This window comes from Perca fluviatilis, chromosome 7, assembly GCF_010015445.1.
Source record: "Perca fluviatilis chromosome 7, GENO_Pfluv_1.0, whole genome shotgun sequence".
Classification (NCBI taxonomy): Eukaryota; Metazoa; Chordata; class Actinopteri; order Perciformes; family Percidae; genus Perca; species Perca fluviatilis.
The window spans coordinates 21,314,981-21,329,773 of record NC_053118.1 but is presented as its reverse complement, the minus strand read 5'-3'; the positions used below and the strand labels follow the sequence as shown (position 1 = coordinate 21,329,773).

At 41.2% G+C, this 14,793-nt stretch overlaps 1 protein-coding gene across 6 annotated transcripts; it reads right to left on the bottom strand.

The window, feature by feature from the left end:
* Positions 1–326: 326 nt before the first annotated feature.
* l3mbtl1b (L3MBTL histone methyl-lysine binding protein 1b) lies at positions 327–14,705 on the bottom strand. 6 transcript variants are annotated; one of them, XM_039804874.1, is made up of 22 exons: positions 14,550–14,705; positions 12,671–12,805; positions 12,232–12,427; positions 11,904–12,117; positions 11,674–11,803; positions 11,408–11,459; positions 10,681–10,775; positions 10,465–10,569; positions 10,237–10,372; positions 10,021–10,112; positions 9,768–9,919; positions 8,853–8,929; positions 8,378–8,463; positions 8,181–8,291; positions 7,977–8,091; positions 7,570–7,669; positions 5,562–5,756; positions 4,038–4,139; positions 3,871–3,935; positions 3,603–3,775; positions 3,258–3,320; positions 327–1,844 (listed from the first exon to the last, which is right to left on the bottom strand). In XM_039804874.1, the coding sequence occupies exons 1-22, from the start codon at positions 14,601–14,603 to the stop codon at positions 1,716–1,718; spliced, it is 2,577 nt and encodes an 858-aa protein (XP_039660808.1). In that variant the 5' UTR covers positions 14,604–14,705; the 3' UTR covers positions 327–1,715. The 6 variants fall into 6 exon arrangements, with proteins under 6 accessions (XP_039660808.1, XP_039660807.1, XP_039660811.1 ...); XM_039804873.1 differs by having other exon boundaries at positions 8,826–8,929; positions 14,550–14,704; XM_039804877.1 differs by lacking the exon at positions 14,550–14,705 and adding an exon at positions 14,493–14,513 and having other exon boundaries at positions 8,826–8,929.
* Between the last annotated feature and the right edge of the window lie 88 nt (positions 14,706–14,793).

Here is a 14,793-nt window from a genome sequence, read left to right as displayed (position 1 = left end):
GTCCTAAAAGTGCTATCAATTAAAAATGTAACAGCTACTGAGCTCACACGTCAACAGATCTTCAAGAAAAGTGGGGAAACTCCACCCGCTGTTGAAGGCCATGATACGGTTAAAAGCTCCAGAACAAAAGCTAGTAGACGGACCTTGAGTTGTGATCGTTTTCTCAAACTACTGTACCTCAAAAATGCATTAAGTGAATGTGGCTCTCACCACTGTAAAGAAGTAAATAATTAAAAACATGTACACTTAAAGACCAGTTTTAGATTATGTATGTGTGTGTGTGTGTGTGTGTGTTGAAATGACTGAGGTTAAATAAGGACAGCAGACAGTGTGCATCTCATTTATTTTCACCCATTCACACGCTTTCCATCAAACAGCCACAGCTTACCTCAAAGCCAAAGACAGCATACCATGGCCCTTTAAATAAGAAGACATAAATAAAAGCCGTTTGCATATAAACAGTTGCTGAAGTACACGCTGATTTACAAAGATGCTGACAAGGTTTCTTTCTTTTTTTTTTCTCAAAATCTTTGTATGAATTGAAGCTCATATTTTTCAGTTCACTGTCACAATGTCCTTCCCGGTGGACAGATGTCAAGCCTTTGCATAACCAAGCAGGAGTAAACTCTGTTAGGGAACGAGGACAGTCCTTTTGTAACTGTATACTATTTACAATGTGAATGAACCAAACAAGGTAATATCAACAAAAACAACTGAAAGCTGTTTTTTAACATTCATATTCATGTGCCATTCTCAAAAACAAAACAAAAAAGCAGATAGAGAAGAACAGAGCTGGTTTGTTGTCTCATTCCACCTTAAAAGACTGCAAGTTTCCTTGATTCAACTTTAGCCCTTAGCCTAGCCATGCTCGTCACAAAACAATCCAATGACCATAAAAAAAAAAATTAGAAATTACATCCTCATTTCTCAAACACTTAGTCACTTTTACACACACACACACACACACACACACACACACACACACACACACAACACACACACACACACACACACACACACACACACACACACACACACACACACACACACACACACACACACACACACACACACACACACACACTTACCATCCCCCATTCAATCCAAGTTTCAGTCAACTCCAATTTAATCAAACTCTCTTGCCTTCAGGTCTGTGGAGTGGCCTGCTATCTCCATCTAGAGGACAAAGACTGAACTACATAGTGCTTCTGCTCCACAGGGTTTCACATTTTTAAAACCTCTCACCACCTCACGATTGTATTTTTGCAGCTTTAAAAAAAAAAAAATAATAAACTCTTGTTTCGTCTGCTCTGAGCTCAAGCATCATTACATTTCAAATAAAACAGGAAATGCAACAGAATTATAACACAATCCAATTCAGAAACCGTACAATGTTAAGAAGCATTGAAGGTGCCTTTAGTTTTTTTTTTAAATGATTCAGTAAACAAACACGATATAAGTCAAGGAATCCTCATGGTATCATGTAAAACTCTCCCTCAGGTTGATCAGTACTGTCCATCATGGAGAGAGGAGGGAGAGAGGGGACAGGGATGGACGTTTTTCTGAGATGATGGCTTCCACTTGTTTCTCTCGTGTAGCTGCACTGTTGCAGAGCGAAACCTGTTCTGGCGGATTTGATCACGTGTCTTATAGCTGAGTGTTGATGAAACCGACACTGAAGGACCGGTGAGGAGGGAGCAGAGTCGAGTCTGGTCTTACTCCTCGTCTGAGTTCTTCAACATGAGGATGGAGTTGTAGATCTTCAGGGCGGGTCCTAACTTGATGGACAGGATCTTGACAATGTCTGCTTGGGTGAGCAGCAGGAAGGCCTCGCCATCTATTTGCTAAAAAGAAGAGAAAAAAAAAAGAAATTTGAAGTTGTGCTCCATATCACTAGCCTGGGAAAACCCTGAGAAACTTCCGGCAAATTTGAGATTTGCTCTGCAAGTCAGTCTGGCCAAGAGCCCATTCAAGCCCATTTCCAATTTTTCCAAATCGAGGCACCAATCACAACCAATGATGATAGCGCAGCGACGGCGAGCAGCTTTTTGTTTACATTCAACATAACGGCCACTGAAGCACAACAACCCGTTGATGCCGCTGTCGCTGCTATGTCACCCGGATTGTTGGTCTGATTGGTTGAAGGACTATCCAATTGCGCCCAGAGGCATTTGAGCGGCGTCCGTTGGTGACGCCCCTTTGGAAATGGGGTGCCGATTTTTACTGAAACTGATCCATATTAACCAATCAGCAGCAAGAACAACTTGTGAACACAACAGTGACATATCTACTTTTTATGTTAATATGACAAACTTGTTAGCTAACAGCTGCTGATATGCACATCCAGCAGTGACGAAGCAACATTATATTTGCAGTTGAGTTTTTGGCCCCCTAATGATTTTCCAATATTCATTTTGGTTTTGGTTTCTACCAACTCCTGAGGGAAATGCGTGTCTCTTTAGCTGCTAAATGCTTCGCTATGTCCACCAGTTAGTCACTAACTGTGTCTGTCCCCTTTAACAGTTTAATTAAATCCTGAGCAAAAAATATTGCAAATGCAAAACGTGATAAGCATTTCCTGAAGAAAATTACTTTAATAAATTGGCTGAGTTAATTATGCAATGGGAATAAATGAGGGTATGAGCACACTTCTGCACTTCTTGGGCTTTAATAGACATCAGTATATAACTCAAACAGTACATGTCATCATAATGGGCCTATTTACAGTTATTTAATGTGATATTTTAATGGAGTTTTTATTGTATATCTACAAAAAAATTAAATACATTTGACAAATCATTTGGTAGCATTAACTGCAGGAGAAGATGTGGATCAAAAGTGTCTTTAAAAAAATATGAAATATAAAAATGTATGCTAATGTTATGAAAATGCAGACTTATGCAGAGCTGCACAGCAAACCCACTAATAAGGCACCTACAAAATCTGCACACTGACTGGTATTACAATATGATTTAATACACAAAGACATTTCAGGCCCATTTTCCATGTGCTTTATGTCTGACATCAGAATATACACAGGTGGCAGCCATACATTAACATTGCAATTTTTAAGTGATTATGTGGACAAGTATATCATCTTTATCAATTGTTAATTAAAGTAATCATTAGTTGAATCTTAGGGCGTTTTCACACCTGTAGTTGGTTTGCTTTAGTCCAAATCAGTTGATGATTCAACCAAACTAAACAAGGCAGGTGTGAAATTGCCCTTAAGTAGGTTCAAGTCTTGGTTAGCTTACCTCGGTTTTAAATGTAGCAGCATGTTCTTTACATCCTGGGAGTCCTTTGACAAAAGTGGACACCTGATGAAAAAAAGAGAAACAACTTACAGCTAAAAGCTTCAGAGAGACTGTCAAACACAAGAAGTTCCAATCAATAAATAATCAAAGTGCCTTGTATGTCTTTACCGAACTGACAGGCAGAAAGAGAGCACCAATACAGAACCAGAAACGTTTTCCTTGAATATTCATGCACAGTGGCAGTTTTCCTGAATAACATGAGATGCCTTCATGTTGGATGAGTGAATGAGCAGCATGTCTGCTTTTAATGTGTTGGCGCAGTGTGAGAGTGTAAGCATGTCTGACCTCCTCAGCACTCCAAGTGGCCACTCTCTTGGCAGTCAGCCCCAGGACCTCAGGCAGCAGCTGGCAGTGTTTGTCCCAGCAGAGAGCCACCCGGTGAGGGGGGGAGGCAGAGATGCCGGGGGAAAACACAGACTCGTGGAGGGCCTGCTGGAGAGAGATGGCGTCTGGAGAGGCTAAGAGGGAAGAGAAGGGAAGGCAGCATTCAGTGTGAGTGAGGTGGTGACTTACATGCTTTAGCACGTCTCATTTTACACACAGTCACACGCACCTTTACTATCGCCAATCTCCTCTTTAACGTAGTGCATTTTCAGGTATTTGGGAACTGGAGCCGTCCTGGAGAAACATACAAGTTAGAAGTCACTCTCTAATACAGGAGAACATCTTCTGCAATGAACTACAGCAGCACAGCTTGGTGTGATAGTTTCATGACTGTACCTTTTAGGCCTCGTTCCATTGTGGCTCCGCTCACTGGCTCCACCCGGTGGCTCCAGCTGAGCGTTACATCCTAAACGCTCAGCTTCCAATGTCACCGGTTTCCTAGCAACACAGATAACCCGCTCTCAGATACAGACCACTGGATAGAGTTGCATGCAAATACTGAAAGGAGTTCACTTGGGAGTGCTAGTGACTTTTTTTTGTGATTAACATTTTTTATTTCTTTTAACAACATACAAAACATACAATTCACAACATGAACACACCAAAACTAACCCCCCCCCCCTCGTCACCTAGTCTCGCATTGCCAGACCTATCTCCACAGCGCTGTGAAGGAGGGTCTGGCTAGTCCACACAGCATTCCGGGATGGGAGAAAAAACGTGCTCTGGTTTATTGGCATTTCTTTAAACCAATCACAATCGTCTTGGGCGGTGCTAAGTGGAGCCACGTGCCGCTGCAGAAAAATAGCCTCGGTAAGGAACTTGTTTTGGTGGAACATGTGTACGTTCAAAGGTTGTTTTAGTCGTGCAACAGAAAACGCAGATTGGACAGACAGTCTAGCTAGCTGTCTGGATTTACTGGTATTTACCCTGCAGAGATCTGAGGAGCAGTTAACCATATTCCTCATAAATGTGCTCACTAAAGTCTGGAATGACATTCCACAGCACATCAGAACCTTAACGTCAATAACATCATTTAAATTAACATTTGTTCGCTATTTAATGGAGAGGTTTACCTGCGACCATTAAGTCAGCTTTATGGCTTTGCCCTGTTGCTCATTCTCCTGGTCTGTGTGTTTGTGACTGTTTTTGTCTAGGAGTTTTTGTTGTGTATATGGTCTTTATGTTCTGCAGAGCAGGAACCTGCTGAAAATCAGTTTTACACTGAGTCAGGCCCGATTGTCTTTAATCTTTTCCTGTTTAATAAATAAAAAATGAAATGAAAATCCACCGGAGTTTAAAATTACAACACAAAGAACCGGAAGGTAACAGACATCCAGCCGAAAAGAGGGACATCTGGCAGAATTTCCGGCAGTGACGCAGCAATCCCGGAAGTGGAACGTCATGGATATATACCACCACCCCCCACCCAGACTGGAGTCAAAAAAAGATGACAAAGTAACTACAATATTCAAGACCATTCAACAAAATAGTAATAAAATAGACAATAAACCAAATAAACCCGTATAAATGACAACACCATAAGCCTATCATACACGTCTCTCCCCAGCACAAAGCATCTAAGGAGCCATCCAGAAAGCATAGGTACTTTCCCCATTTTCGAGTATAGACATCCAATCTGGTAAACCGTTTATATGACATTGTTTCAAACGCCCCCACTCTAGCCATCTCACAAGCCCACTCCTGGATTGACGGCACCCCTCCATTCTTCTATCCTCTTAAAATAATCTGTCTGGCTATCATTAAACTGGTCAGCTTCTTATGTGCTTATCCATCCCGCTTAGGGTGTTAGTGGCTTTTAAGGTGTGTTCATGCTGTTTTTGTGGAGTGACAGCCGCAAACCTGTTCTGGGAGTCTTCAGCTCCTTCCAGCTGGTCAGGCGTTGCGGAGGTCTGTGTTGTAGTGTTTGTGTGAGGATCCGGTCGTCGCCCACGTGGATGAGGTCCACTGAGGGCGAGGGGTCGTTCTCCGCTGAGGCGATCTGGCAGCAAGCCCTCCTTGTTAAAATTCATCTCTGAGTAGGGACAGCTCACCTGACTGCACACACAAAAGACACACAAACTTTACCCAAGCCTAAAACAAACGGCCCCTTTTGACTTTTGATGCTCTACAGTTTAACAGGTTACAACAAGAAAAAGCCGATAGATATCACCTTAAATATTGAAAACTCCTACACATACACACAAGCAACACATTTACACTGCAGGCAGCCCACACAAGAATAAATGACATTTAAGAACACAGACTCTTTCTTCTCCTCCTTTATGCATTACATACACCGTCCCCAAACATGGATAAAAATTAAACTAAACTATTAATGTGCTGTTTGAGCAAACGTGATCGGATACAGCAAAGATGGAGAAGAAATATGAATAATAATTTAGAAAGGGAGGTTTTCATAAATAGTACTTTGCACAGCATTTAGGTTACAATGTACTGATAAAAGATAGCCTATATTAAAAAGTATTATACCAAAGGGTAAGTGCAAAGTAACAAAAGTTTACTGAGACAGAAAATGAATTCAGAATATGTAGGACATGAAAATGTACTTGCATGGCAGTTGGATTCTCGCAACATAACATTATAAAATCTATCTTGTCAGGCTTCAAGTAATGTGTCCGAAAGGCAGCGGACCAAACCAATCAGCGTACTGTAAGGAGCTACTGGCAGCTACGTGGTTTAGGTGTTTGTGATGGTGGGAGTGATTGTTCAAAACAATGGCGGATGTGATAGACAGGGAAAGTTCCTGCCCTTTTCCAAACAGTTTCCAAAGACGGGTTCTCAGATGGTTCAAATAAGCAGTCAAATAAATATGTGTGGCATAACTGCATCAGCTGTTCATTGTTTTGTCATACACAATATTTTATGACTGTCAGATGAGCAGGATAGGGTTTATGGCAACTTCTATATTTGCTTTGAATTCAATTAACAATATAGCATAATGTGATAATGTACGGATGTCTATATATTTAACAGACTTAAATATTTACTGGAATTGTTGGGTCTTTGTATATTATAGAGTGTGGTCTAGACCTACTCTGTAAAGTGTCTTGAGATAACCTGTTAGGATTTGATACTATAAATAAAGTTGAATTGAATAATATACATACACAGTATGCTATATATATATATATATATATATATATATATATATATATATATCCTTTTAGTGTAAAACACTACAAAAGTTTGTATGAAGAGAACTACAAAAATATAGAGTATATTATGTACACACAAACACACTATACATTAATAACGTGTGGATCGGCTCTTCATCCGAATCCACATGTAGGCTTAAAATCATCCACCCTCCACCCACTTGAATGAATTATTTTCTCCGAACTAGAGACCCGCATGGACACTTCACTACTTCTCTACAGTCCCAGTAGGCTACGTTTTTTTTTTTTTTTATGTATTGTATTAATGTATGAGTGCTATAACGATTTACTTTAAGGATTGGAGAGGCTGCTTTCAGTAATTAAAAAGGTTTCCATGCGTGCAGTGATGTCACTGCAGCTAATATCGCCGGACATTAAAGCAGCAAAACTAACTGGAGTTATAAACTTGACAGAGACTAGACCCTTAACTTCTAAAATCCACGAAGTAAGCTGCCGTTTCTCGAGCGTCTCTCTGGGGACACACTTACAAATGAAGCGGTCTGTCCGACAGCAGCTCTGCTATGTTCACATTTTAGAAAACACTAATAATATTTTCCTTGTTAATTATGTGTTATTTCACCCACTCGCTATTAATCAGAATGTTAATTTATATGATCCGACCGGGCCAATCTGTGGATTAGGGAATTGTGAAAGGCCCTGTAAAAGCACAAAACGGAGTACGTGATACTAACGTGTAGTGGGTCCCATAGCGAGGTCCTCTAATGTGGCCAACCCCGTTGCATCCGGGGGTAGGACATCCTTGTCCTGGGGCAGTTACTAAATCACTGGAGCCTGAAAACACACACACACACACACACACACACACACACACACACACACACACACACACACACACACACACACACACACACACACACACACACACACACACACACACACACACACACACACACACACAATAAACTATACAAGAAGACCATTTCTATGTTTAATGTTAAATGAAGACAGAGACAAACAGCGCTGACTCATCTGTTGAAATAACAATTTTGGATCTTTCTCCGAAGACACCTCGACTGACCTCTATGAATATCAGGTAGGACAGACAAGAAGAGTGTGTGAGTGAGGGAGTGTGTCTCACCGTTAGGGTATTGTAGTGGGTGACCGGTTTTCTGACACCAGCCTACAGGGTGCAGATCAGGGCAGTCTGTCTCCACCCAGTAGTCATACTCTGAACTCCAGCCGTCAAAATGAATCTAGAGAAAACGGAGAGTTAAAGTCAAACTAGACAGAAGCTGAGCACAGAGCAAGACGAAACACATCCTGACAAGGAGCCATGTTGTACCTTTAGTCGGTGGTCCTCTGTGTCCGCTATAGTTGCAACACGGATGAGCATGGGGTTCCTCTTATCCACAGCTTCCACTTTCATCCCAATCTGAAAGCCATGTGGAGGTCGCTGCAAACACAGGGCAGAACATCAATCGCATGACTATATCTAGACTGCCATTGTACATATTATAAATCTCTGTGTGCAAGTTATACCGGTTTGAAAGCGCGCGCAGGAGCAGCCTGTGTGCCCGTCTCTTCCAGGTATTTCTCCCATGAGAAAGTCTTGGGTTGCTTATATTCTTTAGAGAGGGAATTAGAGCCATTAGATTCAGTCTTGTGACACATGGATCAGTAACTAGTGAAAATCAGGACATCCACAGGAACTGACAGTAGCATGCATTTCACCATTGATGTACTTTTAAAATGATCTTCAATATATTTACTTAAAAATTATTTCAGTCATTCTTTCTTACAGTAGCAACAGTATTTTAGAAATACCAGAAATGTGCTAAATTCTATAGAACTAGAACACCACATTGATTAAACAATAATTTAATAAAGTAAACAATAATTCATCAGAATCAAATTTTTGATTAGTTTTTATTTCTATCAATGTTAGAGTCTGCATTCCCTACAGTATATTTAAATAGTTTATACTGACCCACGTGTGTCTTGGTCTGTGTCTTACCAGCTGGAGTGGTCAGAGTTAGCTCAGCCTCTTCACAGTATCCCACAGGATGGATGTATGGACTGCTAGCATCACACCTTGACAAAATACAACTACAAGGTAAACAGGCACCCAATAACAGCACAATTTAAGAAAATTTTTCAAATGTGTTCCAGCTGCATAGACTCTAGTTATGTATGTTTGTCCAACTTCTCCAGACTTTTTGTCCAATTTTCAAATTTGTCAAGACCTTATTACATTCACTTCCAATACCTTTCCATGCTCTTCATACCTTAAAAGGCAGGGTTGGTAATGTTGAAAAGCTAGCAAGATTTGAAAGTAGGGCTCCGTCTAACCTCTGCCCTCAGGGCTCCCACCACACACAGAGGTGCACAGGCGCCGCTGCTTCAGAGCAGAGCGGAGAAAGGCCCGCAATTTTAATTCATATCTCATTCACCAGATGGCAAACACCTAATATTATCATACCGAATGTTTAAAACAAACATGACTACTGTTGCATAGCAATGCAGCTGTGATGCGCACTGAGCTCAGGCTTGTCCACGGGAGAGTAGAGTACATGCAGCGGGGCAAGGAGGCATTTCATTGGTTCTTTCCAAGCGGGCCACGAGGCAGTGATTGGTGGGTGTTTTTACAGGATTATGGCAGCTACAGATAGATGACAGATCTTTTTCACTCCTTTATCAGAGCCCATAAGTTATTTATTGCTGCCAGGGTGTAAAGACCATTTCAAACATATAAAAAAGTGCAGATTAGAAATAGTTACCAACCCTGCCTGTGAATACACAGGCACCATGCTGATGTTGTACAAACATTAAGCTACCATAGATTTCACTTGGATTTACAGCAGTCCTCTAAGTGGACTTGGGGATATCTATGGATCATACTCCGTCCTTCAGTTTTAAACCAGGCTCTTACCAATAATCATATGTGTCATCCCAGTTGTCAAAATGAATGAGCAGTCGGTTGTCAACAACAGCAGCAATGGTTGCTACACAGATCAATGATGGGTTCTTCCTGTCAATCGCCTCCAGCTTCATCCCTGCTCTAAATCCAGACGGAGTCACCGACTGAAATAAAAAATAAATAAACATTAAACAGAAATAAACCCTGAATTAAAGAACAATCTGATGGCCTTAGAGTATACAGATTTTGTGTGCTTAATACTCACTGTGTTGAGGCTCTTGAAAAGGTGTTTTGGGGCCAGCTGACCCCTACAGTTCTTCACATACATGCTCCAATTAAACTCTCCATCCTTACAACCTACAAGACAAACTTACTCAGTAAAGTTGTTTAACATGCAACTTTACTTACTTAAAGCAAGTAAGTAAAGTTGTTTGTAAAAGCATGGATGTGTGTGTGTGTGTGTGTGTGTGTGTGTCACTACCTTTAGGCAACAATAACTTATGCCCATTCTTTTCACACCAGCCAGCCGGTTTCATATCCCACGAGTCAGCATTGGCCCAGAAGTCGTAGCATTCTGGGTAACCGTCAAAGTGAAGCCTGACCCTATAGCCTTGAATCTGAGAGGCAATGGGACAGTCAAATTCTTAATTATAAACAGGGATAAAAAAATAAATGTGGTCTAGTCACAAAAAACTATAAGCACACATACCTCTGCAACAGTGAGTACACAGAACAGAGACGGGTGAGACGGGTCCAGCCCCTCCAGCTTCATTCCCACCTTAAAACTGTTCCTGCTTTGAGGAAGCGACTGGTGCTGCAAGACACATGTACATCATAGCACAGTTAGTTGGCTTATCTGAGACCATATACACTTTATACTTAAAAAAATAAATAAATAAATAAAAATGTATATGAGGGGAAATACCTCTTTGAATAGTTTAACAGGAGCAGCGATGGCCCTCTCCTCTTCCAAGTAAGCTGGCCAGCTCCATGCCCGTTTCTTATTGGCTGGGGCAGTAACTGAGGGTTGGGCAAATAAGACTTAAGTGTAATGAACTGTAGTTGGTACATGAGGACCTCAATCACATTCATGAAAAACATACAGATGCAGATACACCTCTTCTCCAAGTTTTATATGTATTGTATCAGATCAGCTCAGTTTATGTGACATTTTTCTGAAATCGTGATAATTTAAGAGTAAAAAATATTTTAATCTATTACTCTATATGTTGTGGTCATGTGAAAACTACCCCATAACATTGATAGAACCTAATTAATACCCAATTCAAATAAACTCTTCATTCTGTCTTGTGTTTCATAAGTTAGAGGTAAGATATTGAAAGACCTGCTAAATGCTAAATGCATGCTACAAATTTGAAATTGAAAAGTTGATATCTCAGAGGACAATCTGCAAGAGGTTTAATGTCTCACAAGAACAACAGCACGACATTAAGCTGCAGCATTTTTAAGACTTATAAAACTGAATTTAAGACATGAAATCTTATCTTGAGTTGTATTTAAAACCTGTTAAGGCCTTGAATTTAGGTAACCATGTCAGTCATTTATTATGGGATTTAGAAAGACTTTGAGACAAGAAAACATCTCTCTCCATCCCTCGCTTCCCTCTACAGTGGCAGCAGTCGCTAACATACCCAGTTTGGCAATTTTGGCACCTCTTCTGCCTTTGGTAGTCTTGGCCTTTTCCTACAAAAGGTGGAATGAAAGAATGTGTCAATAATCCAAACTATCAACTTTGTTTCTCAGCCATCTTGTGTATTTTCTTGACTTGAAAAGAAGAAGAAAAGAGAAATGATCAGAATAGAACAATTTAATTAGATACTTTATTGCAAAACCTGAATTATAACAGCAAGACATCACTGAACACTTGAGTGGCAAAGCACTAGAGTATGCTCCTCACCTCTGGTTCCTCTTGGTTGTCTTCCTCTTCATCACCAGAATCCATATAGATCTTCCTCTTTTTGCGCACACGTTTACCTAGCCTCTCACACTCAACACTTTGACTCTCCCTTGCTTCCCCTGGAGAGGATCTGTAGAAAGGTAAGATTTGACTGGTGATGAAATAACAAAACAAAAAAAATCTGAAGGACAACAAAGAGGTGTCAGAGAATACCAGCTGTGGGATTTTACCTGCCACTGGAGGGCTGGGCACAAATGGAGCTACAGAATTTGCCCTGAAGGAGGGTGTCCCGGGGAACATGGCCACCACAGGCCCGGCACCTTGACATCTCCCCATTTGGGCCCATGTCTGCGCTAGAGCCAACCTCAACACTGGGACCAACCTCCACACTGGGGCCCTCCATGCTGGGGCCCTCCTCTAAAGACAGAAGCACAGGACCGGGGGCTAGAGTACAAAGCAGAAAGAAGGGCTGAAACCGACGTGTGGAGCATAAAAAGTAAACACTGCAATTGTTTACAATAACAAAGTTGTAAGGGTTAAAAACATGTGCTGTCATACCTTTACATTGAGACAATCCTGGCTGACTCTGATTGGCTGGAGCTGTGGCTGTGCCAGTCTGTGATTGGCCCTCTGGTGGAGGGGTAGGAGTGTGAGACTGTGCTGGGTCCAAGGTCTGGCGATTAGGCTCTGCCTTCTGCCCTTTGACCTCTAGGTCTGTGACAATCTCAAGAGTCCCAAACTCTGTCATGCGGAACTGAAAGACACAGGTGTGGTAGAAACAGGTATGCTCATCAAGGTTTCTCCCAGGAAGTTGTACAGCTAAGGTCCCCCTTAATTAATCTTGTCTCCTGACAGCCTAACTAGTCACATTCAATAAATATATGGAATATCCTGTGTGAAATATCTCTCTCTTTCTTTTCCTCTGAAGGTTAATGTTTTCTTTAATAAAAATGTATGATGGGATGATCCTGGACAGGAACACAAATCTCTCTCGTACCCTGATGTCACTGCCCGGCAGTGTGGCAATACCATCCTTCCAGTCCAGAGCACCCATCATGTCAAACTCTGCTCCCTGGGAGGGGCCATCACTGGGTGGAGTGTCGGTCATTCCCACTCCTCTGATATCCCCGACCTGCATAGACAACAGTCACATTAAAGACATTGTCATATACTGACAACTGACACAAAAACGTTACAGGTGTTCAAAATCTAACAAAGGTTGAATATAAATGTTCAGTCCACAAATCTGACTCAAATCATTGTATTGTTCTCAGTCTATGGTGCTGACTGTGCGTGATTATCACAGAGAAGCAGCCCCCCTGTATGGTTTTACCTACAAAGTGCTCCCAAAGACTAAAATTTCTACCTGCACTTGTAAACAACATTACCCAACATCACCGCTAGATGGCGACTGCGTTCTGGCTTGCAGGATACACCATGCACTTCGATTTAAGACAAAACAGTCAATAATAATATTGTTTTGCTGGTCAACTAACAGGGAAATACGTGCACAAACGGCCCCATTAGAGTGAACCTTCATCAGGATCATTGACAAACATGAGGAAAGAGGTCTAAACTTGAAGTTAACCACACAAGTTCATCTTTTCCTTGTTTTAACAGTATCTCTTAAAACCGGCTGTTTGCCTGGTTATGAACAAGGGAGAGGGTAATTTGTTTATCGATTTTAAAGAAAACACTGTTTTCTGTACTGACTGGCCCAACTTAAAAACGTTTTAATCCGACTAATATTACGATATAACGTTTAAGTCTTGACGCATGTTCAACACTGAATTAAGGTGATATTTTCTGTTTTCATGGTGGCCATAACCATGTTAAAAGTAAACAACAGCCCGAGCTAATAGATGTTGATTAAGTTTGACTTTGCACTTGATACGTCAATTTTATTCTAGCCATAAATAAAGTGTATGTAGGAGCGCCCATGATTAGCATTCGTCTTATACAAAATGGCGGAGCATAGGAAGAGGCCACCAACACGTTTAAACTATGTAAATTACTCAAGTTACCCATTTAAACAAATCATGCAAAGCCTCTACGCGTCTAACAAAGGCAAATGCTTGCTGTGTAATTTCCTGACTTTGTGTTTTCCGTCACTCGAGTTATTTTCTTCACTTTCCCCTTGTCACGGAATGTCAGCCCAGGTTGCTAGCTAGACATGAAGCTAACAGTCTGCTAGCTCCACTCCGTTCAACTGAACTGAGGATTGCTAGACTGCTGCTAGCCGTAGCATTGTGACTGGATGCAGCCAGCTAAGGACAATCTGTAATAAATAAGTTTCCCGGTTAATAACAATAGGAAAACGCATTTTGCAAAACGCCAATATTTCGCAAAACATCACGTACACTCGCAATAACATCGCGCTACTGTTACGAGCTTCAACATTGTTGCGTGATTAATTTCTTCAATAGAAACTTGAAAAAAACGATTTATTCTCGCCGTTTTAAATCAGAGTGGAAATATTGTGAACTTACGCTAATTAGCATGACGAAGGCCGCTTTTTCAAACTGTGCTACTGTTCACGGCAATAAATGAGTATTAACGCCTGTATTGTTTAAAAATGTGGAACTCACCTCGTTTCTGTTTTAACTCTTATTTAGAGCTGGATAGAAGGATGCGCATGCGTGCAAGATGCGCTGCCTGACAACTTTGGGTCTCGGAAAAGTTCAGTTTACTATCGGTGGTCAATACTAGGCCTGTTTACACGCCCAAAACTCTATTCAGTGCCGATATAACGAATACTATCGATGGATTGGAGTTCATGTTCCACCTTTGCTCATAACAGCCTTAAAGTATTTAGCTACCTAAAGAAGTACGACTGTGTATCAGTGGAGCGCAGGGACTGCAGTGTCTTCCATTACCGTTGAGGAGCGGTTGGTTCCCCTGTTGTTAAACTGGATGCAGTTACAAACCATCGGTCGTCAAACAGCTCATTTGTGTAGATGCAATCCGAGCACAGGCGATAATCAGTTTGTACACATCGGTGCTAACTGTAGGATTAAATACTCCGGCCTGTAATTTTACCACCCGAAGCGAAATGTTTGAACAAAAAGCGACCCAAATAACGTGCTACACAATATTCTGGACTGATTTGTTTCTTAAAAC